Source organism: Xiphophorus hellerii, chromosome 18, assembly GCF_003331165.1.
Source record: "Xiphophorus hellerii strain 12219 chromosome 18, Xiphophorus_hellerii-4.1, whole genome shotgun sequence".
NCBI lineage: Eukaryota > Metazoa > Chordata > Actinopteri > Cyprinodontiformes > Poeciliidae > Xiphophorus > Xiphophorus hellerii.
In genome coordinates, this window is record NC_045689.1 from 9341946 (window position 1) to 9365803 (window position 23858).

At 37.4% G+C, this 23858-nt stretch overlaps 1 protein-coding gene across 9 annotated transcripts in view; it reads right to left on the minus strand.

Moving 5' to 3' along the window:
- The window catches only part of nbeab (neurobeachin b), a 219835-nt gene that overhangs the window by 116840 nt on the left and 79137 nt on the right, over positions 1–23858 (minus strand). For 6 of the 9 annotated variants that reach the window (XM_032590851.1, XM_032590856.1, XM_032590855.1 and 3 more), the window contains exons 16-30: positions 23169–23266; positions 22685–22777; positions 20248–20356; positions 20076–20157; positions 19855–19978; positions 18976–19168; positions 17862–18839; positions 7500–7717; positions 7122–7275; positions 6017–6025; positions 5514–5694; positions 4590–4681; positions 4284–4391; positions 3079–3247; positions 145–577 (exon numbers count right to left, since the gene is read on the minus strand). In XM_032590851.1, coding sequence (XP_032446742.1) covers positions 145–577; positions 3079–3247; positions 4284–4391; positions 4590–4681; positions 5514–5694; positions 6017–6025; positions 7122–7275; positions 7500–7717; positions 17862–18839; positions 18976–19168; positions 19855–19978; positions 20076–20157; positions 20248–20356; positions 22685–22777; positions 23169–23266 — 3041 coding nt within the window. The remainder of the gene's footprint in view (positions 1–144; positions 578–3078; positions 3248–4283; positions 4392–4589; positions 4682–5513; positions 5695–6016; positions 6026–7121; positions 7276–7499; positions 7718–17861; positions 18840–18975; positions 19169–19854; positions 19979–20075; positions 20158–20247; positions 20357–22684; positions 22778–23168; positions 23267–23858) is intronic. The other 3 variants (XM_032590852.1, XM_032590860.1, XM_032590859.1) reach the window with 1 other exon arrangement.

The window sequence follows — 23858 nt, forward strand, 5'->3', positions numbered from 1 at the left end:
TGCATGATATTTAATGCCTACTCTCAAAAAATCCAGGTTGTGACCTTCTTACTCTGAAATCAATAAATAAAATAAGATACATTTGCAATAATTTGGCTGTCATTTTCAGGTAGTTGCATATTAGTAGCCAACTCAACATCTCACCTGTCAAAGGACTGAAATTGCACTGGCAGCACAGCCTGGGCCTTTGCAGCACAGTCTGGGAAGGACACTGGCTCAAGTCCAGCCTCCACACCCTCCATCGGGGCGGCAACCAAGCTCTTCAAAATCTCCTTGACATTAATGCCCTTCTTGGACTGACTAATGCTGATGACGGAGGAGGACGATTTGAGCACTTCGACATTAGAGGGTTCAGACAAAATCTCCTGGGACTTCTTCAACTCAGAGGAAAGTGTGGAAATGAGCGCATTCACAGCACTAACTCCTCCCACTTTATGATCCAGGCCAGACCCATTAAGGATGCTGGCTACCTGCTCATCCCCAATCCCAGAGTCTGTGTGGGGTAAGGAGGTTTCTATGTGAAGGTCTTCAGATGGCAAAAAAATCTCCTTACTGCTTGTGAATGAAAGTGGTGTTTCTGTAGAAGAAAGACACAAATTAGGGAGTTTCAGCACTGACATGTATACATAAAATAAGTGACAGCCAAAAAATGTGCCATTGATGCATACAGTCTACAATCTTATGGTAACAAGAAGTGTATTGCAAAAGTATTGCTGCCTGTTGAACTTTTTTTTTACAGATGTTGAAACATTACAACAACAAATTTCAATGCTTTCTTTTAAGGTTTGATTTTCTGAAATTCATTTTATTTCTAAATTAAATAGTACTGGGTTGATGTGCATTGTGTTGTGAATTTGGGCCCTTTAACCTGATACCCTAAATGCAACCATCTGCATCAACCAATCAGTAGAATGAGCAGATATTTACCTGGACTGCTATAAATTAAACATATTTATAATGTTAGAAGGGTCCAGATGAGATCAAGATTTAAATTCAAATTTGAATCTGTGGCAAAATTTTAATCTTAATTCATGTTTACCGTATTGATGAATGATTTTTGTGCTCTTTTGTGTTTCTGTGAAAAAAAAAAGATAAAAAGCAATGTCTTAATAATTAGGACTTATCATGATAATAGTAAAATTTAACTAATGAGAACTGCAAACCTCCACATCTGGCCAAAACCTAGTTCCTTATTAATGTTACTGCCTTTGGTTCTATGAGACCCTCCCTAAATATAAAAACATTCAAAAATATGATTAAATGCGGTTTAGCCGTAAAATGCATTACTATGTGTAACTGACGTACCAAAGCAACCCATTTGATAAAGATAATTTGATCATTTTTGAACCAGTATTTGTGTTTATAGGTGTGAATACAATGGCAAATGTATTGCTAAAAATACTGTAGCAAATACTTTTTACTGTCACTATGATGAGTATTGTAATAAATGCCATAAAACATCATTATAAAGATTTTGGTCCATATTGTTTATCAGTAGTCTACAGATGCCCTCTATTCAATATCACTGAGCTTGAGCTATTTTGCGAAGGACTCAAATGGCAGTGTTTAGATGAGCATAGTGAGTTGAAACATACAAAAAAAGCCCTCCTACTGTTACAGCAGTGAATGGTAGTGGTTGGATACAAATGCATATCACAGCTTTCATATCCTTATCATCGAATTCATAACCACATAATAACTTTGTGTTGGTCTGCATTCTAAACTCCTAATAAAACGCATTGTAGTCTGTGGTTGCAATGTGGAAAAGATCAACCGACAGTCATACTTTTGCAAGGCACTGTGTTTGTTTAATAAAATGGAAAAAGATGAATTCAGTACCATCTAAATTATTAACAGAAAGAATGCATACGAGAGATAGCTTTATATTCAAAGCCAAAGAGCAAATATTGCATATGTAGAATAAGCCACATGCCGAGGGAGCCTCTAAGATCCCTTTCCAGAGGCTCTGATTTTCCAGTGAGATTAGCTTGACTTTTTTTCTCCTTTTTTCTTCTTCTTCTTCTTATTTTTTATTATTAGCATGGGGAGCCGGCAGATAACATCTTACTACATATTGCAACAAAAAGAACATAAGGTAAAGCTAAGAAAGTTTATCTAGTTCTCCAATTATTTTTGAAGAGTTCCAGAAGCTCCTTGTCGTTTTGATTGTAGTTTATCCCGACTCAGTGGTTGCTAAAATGCAAGGGCAAATATATTAATATTCATCACATGCCCCCTAACGCGGTCAGCAGGGCCTGATTTAGCCTGCAAGTCGACTAGCTTCCTGGTCCATCAGACAATCGTCTGCCACATGCCGTCTGGAAAATTCCCCTATTTTCTGGAGAAATTTATGAAGGCGGCAGTGTGCCTTTCTCCTCCCAGCAACCTCTATGATCCCATTCTCCTCTGGTGGATTGCTTGCCTAATGGGCACTGACAGATGGGGCTGAAAATAGCAAGCCTGGCTCCACTGCCCCAAAAACCCACTGCTTTTTCATCTCTTAACTTCTCACAGCTTATCTTCTTTGCGTGGTCTCAGCTCTTTAAATTACACTTACATATTCCCTTTGGCCGCTCTCCCCTACTTCTATTTTATTTTATTCACTTCACCTTTTATCTCAATGAAAGTTGATAAGGTATGTTCACTCGTACATTTCACAAAACCAATTTCCACTGCTGCAGACATTGTGTTAAACCTTTGAGGGCAGCCAATGATTTCCTTTCATGTGACTTAATGTATGATTTATGATGCCAGGCACTTTCTACCTTTTATTTTAGAGTGGATGTTGATGCCTATTCAAGTTTCTAACTTCAGACTTCAGAACAAGTCTATTTGCTTCCACACTGAATTGTGTGCAGTGCAATTAGCAGAACTCATGAATAAATCATATTGAGCTGGTGGAACACAGGCAGGGATATACCTGTTGTTATAGTGAATGAGCACTCAGCTCCTACAGCTGGCAACAGAACAAGAGAAAACACTCTGGATACTTAGCATTTTGTTAATCAGGCACAGTCTCTTCAAATTAAGATTAGATGAGCAGAAGAATGGATAAAACAAAATAAAGGGGAGTAGTACCTTTGCTGGTCGGTGAGTTGATCTCCTGGCGTACGCTGCGGCCTAACTGACAGCTCATCTTCCCAGACTCACACTGAGGCTCAAGGATGTCGCGGTATTTGGAAACCATGAGGACAGAGATGAAGTACACAACAGCCAAAGCCAAGAACTGGGCTTGTTTACTGTCATCCTGTGGGAAGACATCACAATAGTTATGTAGCTTTCTATTCAGATGGCTGGGTTTTCTTACAAACACAAAAGTACATAAAAATACAATGCCACAACTTTCCAAAAATAGGTTTAACTAAAAACATCCATCTTTGCAGAATAGTTATTCAACATACTAACAAAATATGCCTATTGTTTTCCAGTAAGTAAGACTTATTGCACTTAAAACTCAAGTTTGCCACAATGTGAAAGTATTTACCAAGAAATCAGTTAGTGACAGAAACCAGACAATATTGTGCTTCATTAACTTTGACTGGTCCCCAACCCAGGTCCTCAGGGCTCACTCTACTGCATGTTTCAGCAGTTTCCCCACTGAAGCAAATTTGATTCAAATGATTACATTACATCCTTGGCATTCCTTCAACTGCTGCAGAACCCTGTTAATCACCCATTCATTTAAGCCAGATGTGTAGCGGTAGGGAAACATCTAAAAGATGCAGTATGGTGGACCACTGGTTTTGGTGTCAGTAAGTGAAGTCAGGGAAAGCATAAAAGGTGTAAGCTATTTAATAAAAGCTATTTTCTTCACACCAAGAAGTGACTGTGGTTTATTTCAGCCATGAATGAGTGAGAAAAGCAGTTGCTATGTTGCTTCGTCATAAACTTTGCCACAAAAGGCAACTCTTCAGAACACACTTTTTTTTTAGAAGAAGCAAGCAGCAACAAATTTAGCAGCTTTTTTACAGGGTTTTTTTTTGTTTGGTTTTTGGCCAGCAGCAGATGTTTGTCTCATATTGTCTACATAATTAATTACCCTAAATTGTGACAAACATTTGGTGTTGTCTGAAAAGGGTCAAACCAAAGAAGTCCACCTTCAATCCTCAAGGGCCAGTGTCATCTATGTGTAAGATGTGGTTTCTTAAACATAGTACCAGACCTTTTCAAGTGCCTGCTAATAACCCATTTATCTGATTTAGGTGGGTTGAACTAAAACACGCAGGATGTTGGCTCTTGAGGACTGACTTTGAACTCCATTGTGATAGTTTGATCAGGCTCACCACATCACGAAACACAACAGCTCGCAGTCTGTTGATGTCCACATCCTGCAGCAGCCGATCAGGATCTTTGATTGGAGACAGGTTAGTAGGGACAGTCTCCCCAGATGTCTAAAAAAGAAATTCATCATCACTCGATTTGAAATTATTAAAATTAAAAAAAAAGTTTTCTTTGGAATCATAAAAAGGTGGATGTGCAAGAACTAAAAACAAAAACCTCATGGTAAATTTTGAAAATGATCATGAAATGTTTAACTAGCTGAAGTAACAGAATTTAGATTTGCAATGAACATTTTTATTATATCATACCTTGCAGGTCACAGCATTCTGCAAGATTTCCTGAGTCCTGTTGTTGTGCCTCTGTCTAAACTCCAGACAGTTCCTTACAGCCACACAGCAGACTGTACACAAAAAACACACCAAGCACACAAGCAGGGTCCTATTTCAGAATCAAATAAAAATTAAATGTTGATAACATGCATGACCTCTTTAAACCTAATCAGTTATCTCTGATGACTATTTGTTCCAGGCTGACGGGAAGGGGAGCAGGAGGAAAATCAGCAGCCAGACTGATTTCACACTAAAGCAGTGATGAGAAATTGTATGTTTGGAAAAAGGACACTGAAGTCTGAAGGCTATTTGCCGTCCCCTAAACTGCAAGTTGGGGACCGCAACAATCAACCAAATGCGAACTCACAAATACACAAACCCACAGGCACAAACACAGGGATAGAGATGAGACTTTATACAGACAAAAAACAGCTGACTCGAGAATGATTTAATTTCGAATGTAGCAATTATTTATTTTTGTTTGAGTACAATTCACTATTGCTTGATTACATTCACTGAAAAACAAGATATACAGAAAGGCAGAGGAAACCTCAGATTCCCACATCTAACAGAAACACAAAAGGCATTTGTGAAGAGAACATGACTGCACTGCAGATCAATCTCTCTGCTCTCTGGGAATTTAAAAATAAAAACTGCAAAGAAATCCTCTGCATTTACTACACAATTACCAAAGGATCCTTAAATTAATTAGCTCTGCTGATCAAACAGGGGATTTGAAGGGATTAGAGGAATTAATATTATGTGAAGCGAACACTATTGTATCTTCAAACTCAATACAATTTCTGTTGTACATGCATGAATTAATGACACTGTAATTTTCCATCCCCTCCTTTGCACTGACATTCAGTCAGCAGGAAACCATCTCAGGCAAACAGAACCTACCCAGTCGGAGGCACTGGCGCATCAAACCACCAGAGGACATGTTCTTCTCAGCCTCGATCTCGCTGAAGTTCAAGGAGCTCGAAAACACCAAAACGTCCACCATAACCATGAGACGAGACAAGAAAGTGATGGCGGTTTCTGAGGACATGCCCTGCGTCGCCTCAATGTTCTCCAACTCAGTCTTGAATGATTAAACAAGAGAATTAAGTGTAAAACATTTAGTTGACAAGTTTTCAATTGAACCAATAGTCTTTAACAAAAGGAAGGCAGTAAGTATGAAAATATTTAGTACTGAAATAGAGTGGCTTGTCAATGCATGCCATGGCAAATTAGGAACTACATAGTTCATTACCATGGTTATGGTGATATATGGGCTCTCTGACAAACCGGACATAATATTCCAAATAAGACAAACCAGTAGGAATTTTAAGATCCTTTTCTAAAAAATATATCATTAGGTTGTAACATTAAAAGAAAGTATTTTAAATGGCATAAGTACTGACCTTGACAGTCTAGTTGAGTGCCAAAAAAGATAAAGAAAGAAATATTATTAAAATCCATTTAGCCATAAAATGTCTCTTTGCCATTTATGAAATGGGAATGCAAGTAAAACAAAAATGACAAGGTACTTGAAAGGTCAAAGTTATTGAAGTGAACAAGAGTATTTACAATGAATTCCAAATCAGGATGATCACAAGATGATCACAGAACAACTATCTGCAGACACAGTGGTGAATTTCAATAGATTGTCATCAAAACTTTAATTCAGTAATTCAAAAAGTGAAACTTATTTATTGCATAGGCTAATTATACAAAGACTAATATAAATTAAATGTTTTTTTGTTTTTAAATTAATTTTGATCATTATGACAGCTGATAAAACCCCCAAATTTAGTTTTTCAGAAAATCTGTAACTTAGCCGAAACAGAAAAAGAGACATCTTTAATAAAATAAAAAATGAAGTGGCATATACCATAATGGAGAAGCTGACTTGACAGTTGTTCACCCTTTACGAGGGTAAGCAACAGAAATTCATTGCTAAAGAAGTTGACTGCTCCCAAAGTGTTATATCCAGACATATTAATGGAAAGTATAGCAGAAGGAAAAAAAGATTGGTTGAAAAAGATGTACCAGCAACAGTGATAAGGGCAGCTTTGAGTAAATTGGAAAACATGTTGATTTATAAGTTTGGGGCAGATTCCAGAGACAAGGACTTGAACTAATGTCAGCTCTTCAAAAGCCAAAGCACAGAGAGACCTCAGGATATGATTAAACTACTCCTGACCCAGAGACAACTACAACCAATGAAGAGGCTTGTTTGAGTTTAAGAGAAAAAGACTGGGCTGTTGCTCAGTGGTGGAAAAGTCATTTTTGAGCTGAAAGTATAACTTGCATTACACTTTTAAATTCAAAGTCCCAAACATTTTACATATGTCACTATGTGTGATCTGAATAAAAAACACATTTTGGATTGAAAAAGTACCACTGCATGCACATGCATATGTTATTGCTGTAAACGCAAGACAAATATAGAGCAAAGTGGTTGCACTTAAGATCCACTAGATGGCAATATTTCCTTTCCCTTGAGTGGGACACAGATGCACTTACAGAGGGAGAGGTGGCCGCAGAAAGAAGGGGCAAAATCCCTCCACAGGCGATGATTATGTTGTCTACCATTTGGGAGATGAGATGGATGGTATTGTGGACAAAAATGATGTTTTCATTGCTATTAACAAAGTCCATGACAGATTTGGTGCAGTGGCTGCAGAGAGACATGGGAACAAGGTTATCGTCATAACAGTTTTTTTTTTTTGGGGGCGGGGGGGACAATTTGCATATACTGTACAGTATTTAGTCTGAGCCATTCTTATCTGAGCAGCAATCGCTACACAGAAACTCCCCTCCAAAAAATTACAGGATTACCCCTTTGATCATGTTTAAAGTCCCTCTACAATTACTTCAGTTCACATAATACACTTAACACACCTTCTCCAGGCATGGACATCACTCTCCAGAGCAAATAGCAGGTCAGTGAGCAGTCTCTGGTGCATGGGTGACCATTTGAACTCTGGAATGCGGAACATTGTAGTGCGGGGACCAGGGCTGAACTGATGTCGCTGTTCCTCTGTTATGGGGACGGCCCTAAAGCCAAGGTCCGCTCGTATGTCCTTTTCCAGCTGAGAAACTGGGCGTCCATGTAAACTCTGATGGGAGAGCAATTTATCACTAAAACAAATACAGCCTGGAAGCATTCTACATGTAATGCTTGTAGAATGTGGAAGATAGATGGCAATCCAATAGCTCTGATGATGACCACAATCATAAAATAAAGAGCAATTGTCAGATCATTCACCATGAAAAACAAAAACTGACAGTTTAAAGTATTTAGTTATGTAACCTCTTCCTGCTTGCTGATGCAAAAAAGTGTATTATATACTCAATGAGACTTCTAACATAAGATGAATGAGTCAGCAAGATGCAGCATAAAACTGTTTTAGAATCAGAAACAATTCACCATAAGCAATTTTGTAACTGGAGAGAGAAAAATGGCCTTAAAAGTGAAAGCTGCATGTTGTCAGTGACCCAATCTAGAGAAAGAGCCTAAACTCTAAAAAAAAAAAAAAAAAAGCACAGAGGGAAAAAAGAGAAAACCCCGAGCAACTGTTGTAGAATAACGCGTTGTCTCTTCCTCCCTTATATTGCCTCAGTTAACTATTCCTGCAACCCAGATTCCTGAGTCTCAAAGGGATGATGCCTTATGTGCACCAGGCCTTCCTGTCCCCATTACATCCACAGTGCAGAGAAAATGATCTCTGTGGCTCTGTTGATACAGAACAGTGCTTTTGGGGCCAAACAGTAACAACCTCCTTTTCACCTTCCTCTTTGACGCAAGGGCTGCTATGTTATTTTTTAAAGTCATTCTTTGTTTCCCTATGTTTAAGAAGTTGTCTTATTTGATCATTTGTTGCAAATCCACAAAAAGTAAGATAAAGGAAATATTGGCTATGTCTACATTTTTCTTTGCAAACAATTACTTTATAAACTAAGAAATGCCTTAAGATTTCGCTTTCCTGTGAATCACTGAACTGTGGTTGTAATACAACTTTTTCTGAGAACTGTTTCACATCTGTGTTGCATAAACTCAACAAACCTTTGACACCTGTGGACAGACATTCCAGCCCAGTACAATTGGACTACATTCTACAATTTTTTCTGCATTTCTTGTTTTTTTCCTTAGAAAAAAGAAAACCTGCTTGAAGTTACCCAACACAGGTTGTCTACTGAATTAAGATCTAGGGATTGGGGAAACAACGGCATCACTTTAGACTTGTTTGTCTGATCATGCGGCTCTCTTGCTGGTGTTTGGTATTGTATCTCTTTTAAAACATTCTTTTCAAGTAGTCTAATGTGTTAAAATGAGTCTATAATCTCTGTAGGTCAATTGAACACAACCACATGTGAAACATCTCCTTAGTTTGACGCCAGAGTCACCATGCTTCCTCTCAGAAACTACCTATACACAAATAGGACTTGCTTTCATAAGTCTAATAAATGTTGCCCCATTTGCCCTGTGAAAGTGTTTATTAGCAAACTGTAATTTTATGGAGCTAAGACAGTCTCAGAATTCACAAATGCACAGATCAAAATTCACAAATGCACAGAATGAGATCCAGAAATGCACAGGAGGATATCCACAAATGCACAGAACAAGATTCACACTTGCATTTTTGATGCAAACACAAATATATCTTGATTTACAAGCTGCTTCTGGCCCATGACTTGCACTGCATTTGAGTGAATTTTGAGACTCCCATGAAGTCTCAATCCACAAATGTCTTTTTTATTAATGGTTTATCTGATTGGATGATCAGCAGCCAATCAGATAGCTTCCTTGTTTCAGCCAATCAAAAGAACAGACCCCAAAGTTTGTCGTTTTTTTTCCTTGGCCACTCTCTGCTTCACACTGTCATGGTTGCTAGGCAACATGAGTAAGGCTGAAGTGGGAGCGGGGACAGTTGGTGAAAACTAGACCCATAGACATAATAAAAGAATAGACGCCTCATGGACCACTCCTGCCTATTGATGGGTTTCAGACACGTGACTCGGATGACGCGTGAAATTCAGATGGAGGGCCGGAAGTGGATTTCTCCGGTTCAAAACAAAGCAAAATTGATCACAAGTACGCTAATGCCCTAAATAGGCTGGAACAGAAGAGGCGTCTCGTAAAAATATGTGTGTATTTAGGATATGATCCGTATCATCTCGGTAAAAAAGTCTTCTCTTGTAATCATGAGGATTTACCAGGTGTCGAGGCAATTCACATAACTAACTATCTGGAGCTGCCGAGTTCATATTATACGACGAGCCAGAAGAAAGTTTTCAAAAGCCTGGAGCATATGGTTATTTAGTTTCGAGTTGGGTCAAGCATTTAGGATCAAAAGAAGCATTAAATGACTGTTGACTTGTGCTATTTTAAGTAATTAGTCTATGATAGCAATGCTATCGCTAACAAACTAATCCATGTTATTTCTATGTGCTTGGATCTCCTGGCAAATTTATTTAGCTTCTGTAAACCCAAGTTCATGCTGGATGTATGTTAATGTTGAGTCATTGTAGGACGCTGGATTCAGGTTCAACATAGGTCAACTATTCGATCCGATTCGGTCCGTGTCTGACCACGAATATAGTTCGTGGCCAGACAAGTATACAACCCCTGTTGGTAAAATTCTACCTCATTTCAAGTCAGAGAAGAAAAGGATCTGCTTTTAATTCAGCAAAATGGCTCTGATAAATTTAATAAGAGGAGATCTCTGGGTTTTAATGGATGACTACGCAATTCCTGCGATTGAAGAATACATCCGTCAAATCCTGGAGGAAGATTGGGAGGATTTGGCATTGGGATATATAGATGAGGGCATCAGAGAGAGGACCAAATATCTCTTGAGATATCTGACGGACGTCTTTTCAGATGTGGATTTGGACCTGGTTGAGAACCAGCAGTTAAAATATCGAGACTTAAAAGCCACATTTGAGAATGTACTTTCTCAGGCCTTTGCCCAGGCTATGGGCATTGAAGAGACTATTCAAGATGAGTGCACAGAGATATTTAACATGCTTTTTTTTAAAGCATGTTATATCGACAGTGACATCTTCCTCGGATGAAGAGGACCCCACCGAGTTGCTCAAGGTGGGGTTAGGATTCAGTTCTTTGGTGAATACTGTTATAAGGTTTGTCCAGGATCTGATAACAATGAGGCTTAAACTTGAAGAGCTGAGAAAATCATTCGAGAGAGAGAAAAGACACGATACGGCTTTTTGTAAAGTTGTTAATGTGTCGAGGAATCAGGGAGCCTAAGACATGTTTGCTGCCTTAGCTACCTGAGAGAGACACAAGAACGCATTGTTGACCAAATCTAGGTCGAAATTGAGGGACAGCAATATAAAATCCAGCAGAAATGGATTCCTGCTTTCAGTGATATCACTAAAACTTTGGGCTGTTCTGCTGGATGGACACTGTCTTTTAAGGAGCACCAGGTGGTTGACAATGTCATTGTGTCGTGTCTAGAAACTCACCTGAAAAATCACTAGAAAAAAAGAGGCAGCTTTGTTACAAGGTTTTTTTTTTCTAGTGCTGGTAATACCATGAGAGGCTATTTCACTAACTGAGGGCTTGCTTCTTTGTGCCTCTGTCGGTCCGGGCTCCATGACACCTCTCTGTGATTCTGTCGATTCCGGCCCCAAGAAGCCTCCCCATGCCGCATCCGATTCCAGCGACAAGGTATCTTACCCCTCCACTAGCAGAAGAAATCTTATGTTTTTTTGAATAATAACAATATTTGTTATTAATCTGTTGCTAAGAAATGAGCACATTTTCTGGTAAGGAAGTGTCACGAAAGAAACATCAGATGTTTACTTTTGCAAAACTTACTAACTGTAAATTTATTGTGTCTAAGCAGATAATATTTCAAAAGAGATTATGTTTTATAAACAATAATTAATTTGGTGTTCGTTTTTTTCTGGTAACGAACTGCCACGAAGTATAAATCAGGTTTTTACATTTGCGTTGAATGTCTGTTTTATAATATGTACACCACCAAGAAACAAAACAAAAAAAAAAAACATTTTCACTTTTCTGAAAAATTCACCATCTGACAATTCTTGTTAAGTAGTGTAAGATAAATAGGATTACAAAAGTGCATTAGAAATCTTATGTTGAAAAACATATTACAGTTGTAAAATGTAATGTTACATATTACGGTACATATTAATATGTAACATATTACATATATAGTTTTCGGGTAAACAAGTGCCACAAAGTGGGGCGTGCTGTGGTGGCGCAGGGGGTTAGCACGCCCCACGTTTGGAGGCCTTAGTCCTCGACGCGGACGTCGCGGGTTCGACTCCCAGTCCCGACGACCTTTGCCGCATGTCTTCCCCCCCTCTCCTCACCCTCCTTCCTGTCTGCCTACTGTGGAAAAAATACGAGCCACTAGCGCCGCAAAAACTCTTCGGAGAAAAAAGAAAAAAAAAAAAAAAAAAAAAAACAAGTGCCACAAAGTAAACATCTAATTTTTACTTTTGCAAAATTTACCAATTATAAATTTCTTGTGTCTAAGCAGATACGCAGTATTTCAAAAGTGCTTATGCTTTCTAAACAATTGTTACTTGTTATTAATTTGGTGTTAAGAGATGAGCATTTTTTTTTTCTGGCAACAAACTGCCACGAAGTATAAATCATATATTTTTTTATGTGTTGAATGTCTGTTTTATAATATATTCACCACAAATGACAAAAAAATATATATCTTCACTTTTCTGTAAAATTCATCAACTGCACAATTCTTGTTAAGTAGTATAAGACAAGCAGCATTTCAAAAGAGCAGAAGAAATCTTATGTATTTTGAACAATAACAATGTTTGTTGTTAATCTGTTGCTAAGAGATTAGCGCGTTTTCTGGTAACTAAGTGCCAAGAAGTAAACATCGGATTTTTACTTTTGCAAAATTTACCAATTGTAAATTTCTTGTATCTAAGCAGACAAGCAGTATTTCAAAAGTGCTTATGTTTTATAAACAATAATATTACTTGCTATTTAAGAGATTAGCGTTTTTTTTCTGGCAACAAACTGCAACGACGTATAAATCAGTTTTTTACATTTGCGCTTAATTTTTGTTTTATAATATATTCACTACCAATGACCAAAAAAAAAAAACTTTCAATTTTCTGAAAAATTCACCAACTCATAAAATAAATAGCATCTCAAAAGAGCAGAAGAAATCTTATGTTTTTTGAACAAATACATTTTTTGTTGTTAATCTGTTGCTAAGAGACAACTTAGCAACAGATAACGGTTTACTTTGTGGCATTTCAGGTAACCAAATGCCACAGAGTAAACATCTGATTTTTACTTTTGCTAAATTTAACAACTGTAAATTTCTTGTATCTGAGCAAATAAGAAATACTTCAAAAGAGCTTATCTTTTGTTAATAATTTAATTTGGTGTTGAGATTGGCGTTTTTTTTCTGGTAACGAACAGCCACGAAGCACAAATTAGATTTTTACTTTTGTGTTGAATGTCATATACTGTATATGCACCATCAATTACAAAGAAACCAAAACATTTTCACTTTTCCGAAAAAATTCACCAACTGCACAATTCTTGTTAAGTAGTATAAGACAAGTAGGATTTCAAAAGAGCAGAAGTACTCTTATGTATTTTGAACAATTTTGTTGAACAAATTTGTTGTTAATCTGTTGCTAAAAGGTGAGCGCATTTTCAGGTAACGAAGTGCCATGAAGTATACATCAGATTCTTACTTTTGTGTCGAATGTCTGTTTTATAATATGTCTACCAAAAAAAATATATATTTTCACTTTTCTGAAAAATTCATCAACTGCACAATTCTTGTTAAGTAGTATAAGACAAGTAGCATTTCAAAAGAGCAGAAGAAATCTTATGTATTTTAAACAATAACAATGTTTATTGTTGATCTGTTGCTAAGAGATGAGTGCGTTTTCTGGTAACCAAGTGCCACGAAGTAAACATCAGATTTTTAGTTTTGCTAAGTTTACCAACTGTAAATTTATTGTGTCTAAGCACATAAGCAGTACCACAAAAGTGCTTATGCTTTATAAACAATAATATGATTTGTTATTAATTTGGTGTTAAGACATGAGCGTTTTTTTTCTGGTAACGAAGTGCCACGAAGTATAAATCAGATTTTTACTTTTGTGTCGAATGTCTGTTTTATAATATATTTACCCAAAAAAACATTTTCACTTTTCTAAAAAATTCACCAACTGCACAATTCTTGTTAAGTAGTATAAGACAAGCAGCATTTCAAAAGAGCAGAAGAAATCTTATGTATTTTAAACAATAACAATGTTCACTGTTGATCTGTTGCTAAGAAATGAGTGCGTTTTCTGGTAACCAAGTGCCACGAAACATCAGATTTTTACTTTTGCTAAATTTACCAACTGTAAATTTATTGTGTCTAAGCACATAAGCAGTACCACAAAAGTACTTATGCTCTATAAACAATAATATTATTTGTTATTAATTTGGTGTTAAGACATGAGCGTTTTTTTCTGGTAACGAATTGCCACGAAGTATAAATCAAGATTTTTACTTGGTTGATCAACATGTTTGTGACTCTCCACATGCTATCGAGTACATTGTGGCTTACTTTATTTTCAATCTTCTATTGATCTGCCTTATATTTGTCATATATATTGAAAGCCATGGCTAAACAAGCAAGCATTTCAGATGTCATCTTTGCTGGATTATCTCAAAACTGGATTTGTTTTATTTATATATATATATATATATGAATTTGAGACAATCATTACTTCAGATTTTTTGAAAGATATTCTGCAATATACATTTTTGTGAATTAATCAGTACAATTTTTCTCATCCATAGTGTTACCAGATGTGCTGCGTGACCCAATGAAGGTGGCTCTCAGCTGCTTCTTCTCAAAGCTCCCCAGCCACTACTAGGCCTGCAGGACTTGTACCAGGATTTGGTGATGGCTCTGACCTCCAGAAGTTCTGGTGTAGGCTCACACATCATCGGCCTCTAGGCAGTCACTTTTGTAAAATTATATCACTTAAAAATTCATTACTTCTGAATCACATTGATGCTCAGGCATTTCCTACATCTGCTGAGATTTTTTTTCTTTTTGTGGAGAATGACTTTATGTTTTTTATGTTAGGTTTCTGATATGGACAAGTTCTGTAGATCAGCCATCACCACCTACAATAACTTTTAGAAGAATCTGAATAAATGAGCTACAACACCATTTAATTTCCCTTTCTGATTAACAAAGTATTTTTGAATTTTAAAGTATTATCGCAACCTTTTTACAGTACTTTTTTTCCTACATATTACAGTGTGCACACCAGTTTTGCGATCCCATTTTATCTAATAAGATGTCTGCACTGTGTAATAGTGCCCTGCTAAATTAGGCAGGTTTAGTAAAAATGTAGAATTATTGTTACCTTGAAAAGTATTAAAGTTTATACAATTGTAAAAACAAGAACTTTTCAGCCTGATTGCCCTGGTTGATGTAGCCATTTAGCAATTAATGTTAATGTTTAAATAAATCAGGAATTATATTTAAAGCAGTACATCAGTTGTTTATTAAAATGTTCAAAACAAACTACATGTATAAAAACCTCAAGTTGAAAATCTCGAAAGGTCTGGGAATCCTTTGAAATGGACATGTTCTATGGAGGACAAAGTCTTGGTGGATCACGTTCTTTCACAGGATACAGGAATTGTTCTCACAATCTGAAGGATTTCATGCCTCAGTGATTCCTGAGGGAGACAAAGAAATAAATATTTCCTTTTAATCACTTGCTGTCAGCTGATTTTTTTAATTATATTCAGGGATGTACACACCCCTGAACTACAAATCAAAACCTTTTATATTATATTTCCAATGGAGGAGAAGGAGGGAAAGAGCGCTGTGTAGCATATTTTAGCAGACTGTATATTCAGCCTTGTATAAGTTAAAAAAAAAAAAAAAATATATATATATATATATATATATATATATATATAAAAACTTAACTTCTTGTTTCTGAAAAGCTTGACTTAAATGAATTATTACATTGCTATAATTTATTATTTAGGGACCAGGGCTTTATAACAATTTATAATATACAAAGGCTATTGTTATCTTGAATAAATTCAACTACATAGAAAAACGCTAGCCTGGCGGTATGAGCATGCAAACGCGCTAGCATAGTTCGGTAGCACAGCTTTCTCACTAAAATCGCTAGCTAGTGTTGATAGTTGCACAATTACATTGCGTAATATTAATAATCATAATATGGGGATAAACAACTAAATATTGTTAAGATAGATATTCCACTTACCGCTCGCTGAAGCCAGGCTGAGGTCTAAACTGGACCTTACCAAGCTCCGCCCACAACCGACCCACGTGACCGCAAGTCTCACAAGCAAAGCCTCGCGGCGCCTTGTTTCTATGTAAACATGACTCGATTAGTGCATCATTTCTACCGGATTTTCACAATATATCAGCTACTACAATGGACAGAGGAACTAACAAGTTCATGTCATCATCTGGGAGGAGGTTACTGGTTTCTCAGTCACAAGCTGGTTGCAAACCTGAGGCCAGCAGGTGTCAGTCAGTTATGGTAGATCTGAAATTTGGTTTGATGACGTCAATATGAGAAGCTACAGACTGATAGGAGGAACCAAAGAGCTCTGTAAAGGTAAAGGCAAATCTTCTGAAGTTGGGATATAATTAATTTAATTTCACATAATTACCACGGTAGAAGCCATTTGTTTGTTAAAATTTTATGAAATATATTTTTTCTATTGGATGTTTGTTGTGAATGACGTAAACTCACAAACGAACGAGGTAATTAGTCCAACGTTTAGAAACTACAGCGGCTGTAATGCGCCACAGCAAAGGTAAACAAAGGTAAAATAACCCGAACAGGTGATCAACTCAAAACCACTCCTACCTTTTTACTCTCTCTCTCTCTCTTTGTAGTTTAAGCACAAATGTTACCGTGGCAACCGCCTGCTCCCTGCCAGACGAGCAAAGATTACGTTAGAAACATAACATTCAGTCCGTTACGGTATCAAATTTCCAGGCTTGATATTTATTTCTCGATTATTAATCAGCGCTTCCCTGAACACAGCGATGGTTGACTGACTAGCTGTACTTGGAGCTAGAGCGGCTAACACGAGTAACAGTTTAGTCCAAAGCCTTTTCTGCTAAAATAAAATCTTTAGTGTATGTCAGATACAGTACACATTGCATATTGATCTGTTTAGCTAACGTAAGACTGTGTAGCAGACAGGCTTCAAGGTGCAGAAGTTGTATCAGTTCTGCCATTATGCTGTACTTAGCTAACAGGAAGCTAAGTGTGTTTGTGAGACGGCCACGCACGTGACCACGTAAAATGGACATCAGCCAATGAAAAGCGGCTCCTCTGGTAAGGTCCATGGGTTAATGTGATTGGCTGAAACGTAAGGTACCCCAATGTGGGGGTCAGTTCATGTGATTGGCTGAAACAAGGAAGCTATCTGATTGGTTGCTGATCATGCAATCAGATAGACCATTTATTAAAAAAAGACATTTGTGGATTGGGACGTCAGGGGAGTCTCAAAATTCACACACAAATGCAGCACAACTCACAGGCCAGTAGCAGCTTGTAAATCAATATATATATATTTGTGTTTGCATCAAAAAGACAAGTGTGGATCTTGTCCTGTGCATTTGTGGATCTCGTCCTGTGCGTTAGTGAATTATGAGACTATTTTTCAGTTTGTTTCTTTACACGGTAGGAGATGACAATACTACCTATACATAATGCGGAAGAGCAGATAAATCTGTAGTTTTACTTGAAGTGGTAGGAACAAGAACAAAGTTCTAAGAGGTAAGCTGCATAACTTCTGAAAAGTCCTTAAAGTAATCCTTCCAACTCCAGGCTTTGTTAGTGTAGTGTAACAGTCAATTAACCAATCAATTTTAATCAAATTACAATGTTCTTTAACATCTTGAATGACCCATTTTACTCGTATTTTCAAAACTATATAGACCATCAATATGGATTCGGAAAACATTTGTTTTTGTTCATAGCATGAATGACCTCAAACTCCACACAGCTATCATTTTAAACATCCCCTTTCAATTAAGTATTGCATTAGAATGAATCAGCATTATTGGGTCTGTTTTTTGTGAGAGAAAGGGGATGGGGGATTCTACCCCATGTCGTTATTTGCAATGGTTGGTAATGTTCAGCTTCTTTCATTTTTTAACAAATTTGTATATGAAATGTGTGACTTAAATACAGGACAAGACTAACCTGTGTTGTGGCTGTTGTCTGAATCTTTTTCATCTCCTTCTCTTTGCCATCATCTGACCTTGCGGTTTCAGAGGCGTTGCTCCTCATCTCTACTGCACCATTCGTCTTATCAACCAGCAATTCCCCTTCAAATTCTGTCGTACCATCAGAGGTCTGTGGCATTTTGGAAAAGCCTTCAGTTTCAGAGTTCATGTTTTCAAGCACTTTTTTGAGTTCAAACTCCTCCTTTGCCAAGATGCTGGGTAAGGAGCTGCCTGTCATGTTAGCCAGAAGGCCAATTTCATCCCTGGATCCAGTGTGATCGGAAAGCTCTGACCTCGGCAGGACCAGAGGCTCAGCTAGGCTCAGATCCGGTAGGAGATTGTCCTCAATGCTGCCCGTCACCTTGCCAAACAGGAAATTGTTACTGTGAGGGATGTCGTCCTTGTCATCATCCAGTGTAATGAGAGGGGCAGCATTCTGGTCATTCATGCTGCCCTTTGGCATCAACATACTGCTGACATTATTGTCGAGCTTCCTCACAACGGCACAGTAAACGTTATCCAACAGAGAATCCACCTCAACCAGAGGCCCGTTCTCAGATACTCCCACTGTCTCAGAAGACAGCTCTGTATCATCCATCTTCACCTCTGTAGCTTCCACCTTTTCAGCTTTGATGTCCACAAGAAGGTCATGAACTGTAACTCTGACCCCATCTAACGTATTCTCAGATCCCCCGAAGTCTCCCTCAGACCCCTTCCCTTCAGTCAGCAGGTTGCGCGAATCTGCACTCTCATAGTCTGCCTCGCTGTCGGGGGTCTGGGAATGATCATCAATTTCTCCGATCTCAATCACACCTTTGATGTTTGAGGTCTGAGCAGAGAGACCACAGATGGTGCTGACCAAACCCTTCTTCCCTTTCTTTATGTTCTCCTCCTCCTGACGTTGGTACTCTTCATACATCTTTGCTAAATATTCTTTGTGCGCCTCATACGTCACCTGTAGAGAAAATTTAATGAAATACATATAGAATATACTGTAATCCTCTGAATATTATTTAAATAGTTGGCAGATTATTTAAAAGATCTGCCTCAGCAGCAGAGGTCAGTGTTTCTCTCTTTTGTGCTGCACTGACCTTAGAGTGGGCTATAGAGAGAGTGTCCACCCACACACGCCATCCTCCCCATTCATACTTGATGGCATGATAAAGCAGAATACGGAATATGTTGTACATCATTTCAGTCATTTTCTGTTCTTCTGAGTTTTTGGGGTTAATGTAGCCGAGAGAAAACATCCAGTCTTGCCATACAGAGCACTGCAACAGACACCTGTAAAATTCAAACAGTGAAAACAAATCTGCTTCATGTAAACTGGATAAAACATTAACAAGTTTATGCCTAGTAAATATTAGGTAATACTTTATAAAAGAGTCATGCCAACAAACTTGTCAGCTTCTGTATGTTAGAGTCTTCTTGCCTTAACCTGATATTAGTCTATTTAAATTAAATAGTTTAATGTAGCTCTATGAACCGTCAACGTCCTACTACAAGGTTTTGTGAGGTTGAAGTGTGATTCTTTGTTTCCTTCAGTAACTGAACATCATTTGGCATTTTAGATGAGCAAAATTGGTTTCATAATGAAATTTGTTCATTTGAATTTTGTTTCAGTCTATTCCTTTGAATCTATTGCCTTTTTAATGGCACATTACATATTGCTACATATAAAAGCTGAGCGTCAGCTTTTGTTGATACCTCAGTAGTTAGAAACTTTGAATATATTTATAAGACAAATTACATAAAAGTTCGACAACCAATTAAAAATCTAGTACCAAAAACGAAAATATGTCTTGTCATACTTCCCCTTCATATATCTCATGACTATGGATACTTTCTTCTCTTACAGAGTAATTATATATAGGTTTCATGGATTCTCTGCCTTTTCTCCTGGATTCATTCATTGATCTGTCAGATATTTAATATAGCAAGTGAGAAAAATGTGGCCTAAGTCTACTTGCCGTCTGTTGTCTCGACTGCTGCTGAAGAGTTTGATCATATCTGAAAGGAAGAGCCGCCGAACCTCCATCAGTTCTGTGCCAGGGGCGGAGCTCTTCAGTAAATTTGCTACAACCTTGAGAATCACTGAAAAGAAATGCATTTACAAAAAAATACACACTTTGTTAATTCCAGCAATCAATTACCGTGGAAGGCAGAGCAACTTGACATCAAGCAGGCTTACTTGGATTCTGAATCTTGACAGTGGAGTCAGGCTCAGGATGAGGTTTGTGAACTACCTGTGTGCACACCTGCTCTGTCAAAATCTGGGATGAGGAGCAGTGAAAAGATTGCCATCACACTCACACAGTTCATAATAATTGAGCATTTATGGGAAAAACAAACAATGCAGTTACCTCATAAAGGGTGTTGTAAGTTGTAACAGACACAGTGTTGGTGTGCAGCATAAGCCTCTCGCCCAGAAGAGTAAAAAGGCTGTGTGTGTGCATGATTTCCACCTTCCTTCTGTTAATACACACAAGCAGAACGGTGAAGTGGTGTGTTTGGAACTTCCTAAGCCACTCAAATCAGTGAGTGCCATCAGCTTGCCTCCCTATGCTCATCCACAGGGAGCCAGGCTCTAGAGACAAGTGTCAGGAAAACTGCCTGCTGTCATAAATTGGGTGAATTTTGTCGGAGGTGTATAGGATAAAGAAGTTAGCCTGTCACCAGGAGTGGCTCAAGATACCGAGGCATACTACAGGTGAATAGGTTCAACAGTGACAAACTGAATAAGAAATGCTGTCAGCCAGAGCTTCTTTGTTTGACTTTTTTTTTCTCCTTTCTTTCACATTGTAAAGCTTGGAAATTGGGCACTTAGAAAAAGAGCACCTTTTCTTTCAGCTGCATAAATATGGAAATTTGAAATGAGAGCAGCCTGATGATGTATTGCCTACTGAACTGTAAAGCACAAATGTTAAAAGAATGAAGAGAAAAAGACGAGCTTTGCTTTCATGAGACACTATAAACAATGTCAAGATTTTTCTGACAGAATATATTTCCACTGAACTGGATAAAGGTCATTTAGTTACAAACCACTGAAGACTTTGTTCTAAAATTTAATGTAAAAAAAATGTTTGTATTAATTCCAATGTCTGTATTTGCAGAGAAGAAAGAAGTAAACATGAATTTGACCAAAATTTAAAACTATGTAACTTTTGCTCTTTACATGGCTTCCAAAACCAAGTGATATGCAGATACAAAATGTACGTTTTAAAATGACTTCTCAACCAAGAGCAAACACTGATCATTGGTACAAAACAGTATCATTTACACATTTGTCTGCAAAAACAACCTGGAAATAAAATACTGTGGGAAAGAGCCGAGATTTACAAGGTTTTATTTCTGCCTGCAGTAGAATAACTTGGCCTTATGCCTAACCTTATTTTGCATTCGGCATTACCACTCCCTGGCACTTCACTGCTGTGAGCACAGCATCACCATTTATCCTCTCTGCTCACCCTGCAACCTGCATTTAAAACTGTAAGCTTTCCATTCAAAAGAGTTTCTTATTATCTCTCTTGACATTTTAGTTTTTTTTTCTTTTTAACTGCATCTTGGGCCTCTTTCTATCATGCTAATTAATGAGTAAAGGCATGATGCAAACACTTCACTTCAGGAGAAAAACAGGTTCAACTCATGTCCACAAATAAATACTCAAATCATTCTAAAAGAATCCACTTATGCACATTCAAAATTAATTATATACGTCCTAATTGCATCCAAGTCATAGTACGGTAAATTCAAGTTGAGTTTATAATGCCGGTTGAAATAAGCTTACCTAAGCAAACCTCACAGATTTTAGTTTGACTCTTTGACTTGTTCCTTTTAAGCAAACGTGTCGGCTGAATGTCGCAGTCTTTGAGTGCAAGAATCAGACTTTTATTTATTCAAAATTAGGTAGGACTCTTATTTTTTTCCATCTTCTTTATATTGATCAGTGCTACAATCACTGAGCTTGTGAAACTATCAATAAAACTTTGTTATTGGGTTGAAATTTGGTTGCTACACACTGCTGTCGTGTCCTGCAATACAAAAGGAAACTGTAAACATGTAGAGATTCTTTAAAAGTTGCTGTGGTATTGTCAGATGAAAATCTACTTTATCTACAAAATTTTATCTCAGTTGTGGAATAAGCAATTAAATAAAAAACTATTTTTTTTTAATAGTCAGATAGGATTTTAAGAGTACTGACTTTGTGTCATTAATAAAATCAAGTATACGTTGATAGGAGAGATTAGGACAGACATCTAGGCTATGGCCATCAGGGTCTATATGGATGCTAGCATATAGCATATGAGTTTAGCATTATTTACCACTAAATCAGATAAGTCTGAGATCTGATCTAAAAGTTGCAATACAAAACTAAAGCAAGAAAAACTTATTGTGGCGCAAACATTAGATAAGTAAACCTCAAGATTAGATATTCAAATAAAATGCAATAAATAACTGACCTGGGAGTAATCAATATGCCTGACTGAAAGATCATTGCTACTCCTCCTCCTCGTTAGCCACTATTTTGTAGAATCTGAAGCTATTCAGAAAAGTGGAGCACCCCATTTCGCAAAACTGGCATCAAGTCAAATTTTCACTGGATTTTTTCCCGTTGAATAAAATTTTAACGTCAACTTTATGATACACAACTTTCTAATCTACCCTTGCATACATTTTGATGAAAACAAGGTTATAAACACTACCGTATACCAATTTCAATTCATTTAAATTATTTATCATAAGAAAAGCAAAATATCCCATTGCTGATCTAAATCATAGCAAATGGAATTGGTTACTTACTTGTGTCCCAAGTGCTTCAGAAAATATCCAAGTACTTTGAGGGATTGTACACGAATATTTTCACTCTTAGAGGCCAAGAGCTTGTAGACTACCCTGGAATAGACACATGATGCAAATTAACCAAGAAGCATGGTCTTCAGAGAATTAACTATAGTCCCATTGATGAAGAGGCACTTCACTGGCTGGCTGACAGCCTCTTTCTTTTGGAACAAATTTGCATATGTGGAGGTCTGGATAAAATCAGTAATCTTTTCTTTTGAATAAACCAAAGTCATTTTAACGTATGTATCTGCAACTTCACAGCTAACATGAGGCAAATTTGGTAATTTATTATTGCAATCCCATTGTTTTATGTACTTTTATATCCTGCTGATTATTTTTATTCATTTATTGAACAGACACTAATGTTGTGCAGTGAGGTATGTTGATTTTTGTCATGAAATCAACATTTGTGCCTTAATCATATGTTTTGCACGCTCCTTACCGTATTCCATTTCTCTGGTCAAAAGCAGGGATCATGGAAGCTGGATGCTCAGACATGAGAGCTACCACCAACTGCAACACATCATGCAGGTTTTCATCCTGTAGGCACACCATTATAGAAACACAGAAGATACAGAAACAGTAAAGAAAACAAGTTAAAGAGTGGAAATGCAGTTTGAGTTTTTTCAATATAAATGCATCGTCCATCTCTTCTACAATTGTGAATTTGCCCACAAAATATCCCAGTATACATGTAGAGTTGAAGAAGCAACATAAGTAGCTAAATAAATCTCGTAGGCTTCCTTATTTCTTAGGCTTCCAGTTCAGTTGGAAAATAGAATCCTAATTGTCACCAGTCAGATACTGAACCAAACTCCAAAAATATCTTGCTTTTTGTGGCCTGCACTTCACCATCTGGTACTCTGGAAAGATCTCTACCTCATGGCTTTAGCACCAGAGGTAGGTTGCAGTTTTCATGTTCTGGGCAGGCAAATGCTTTCTTAATCCCCTTATCATTAGAGGTCCTGGGGATTAAGAAAGCCCCTAATCTGTAGAGGTGCAGAAAAATAAGGGAATTGCAGTTTTTCAAGTGGTTGCAGACTCCTTACCCCACATCAGCTAATGGAGAATAGTTGGACTTGTGCATTGCAGACAAAAATTGAGTTGCTAGTTAAAACAAATTGCTGATAGA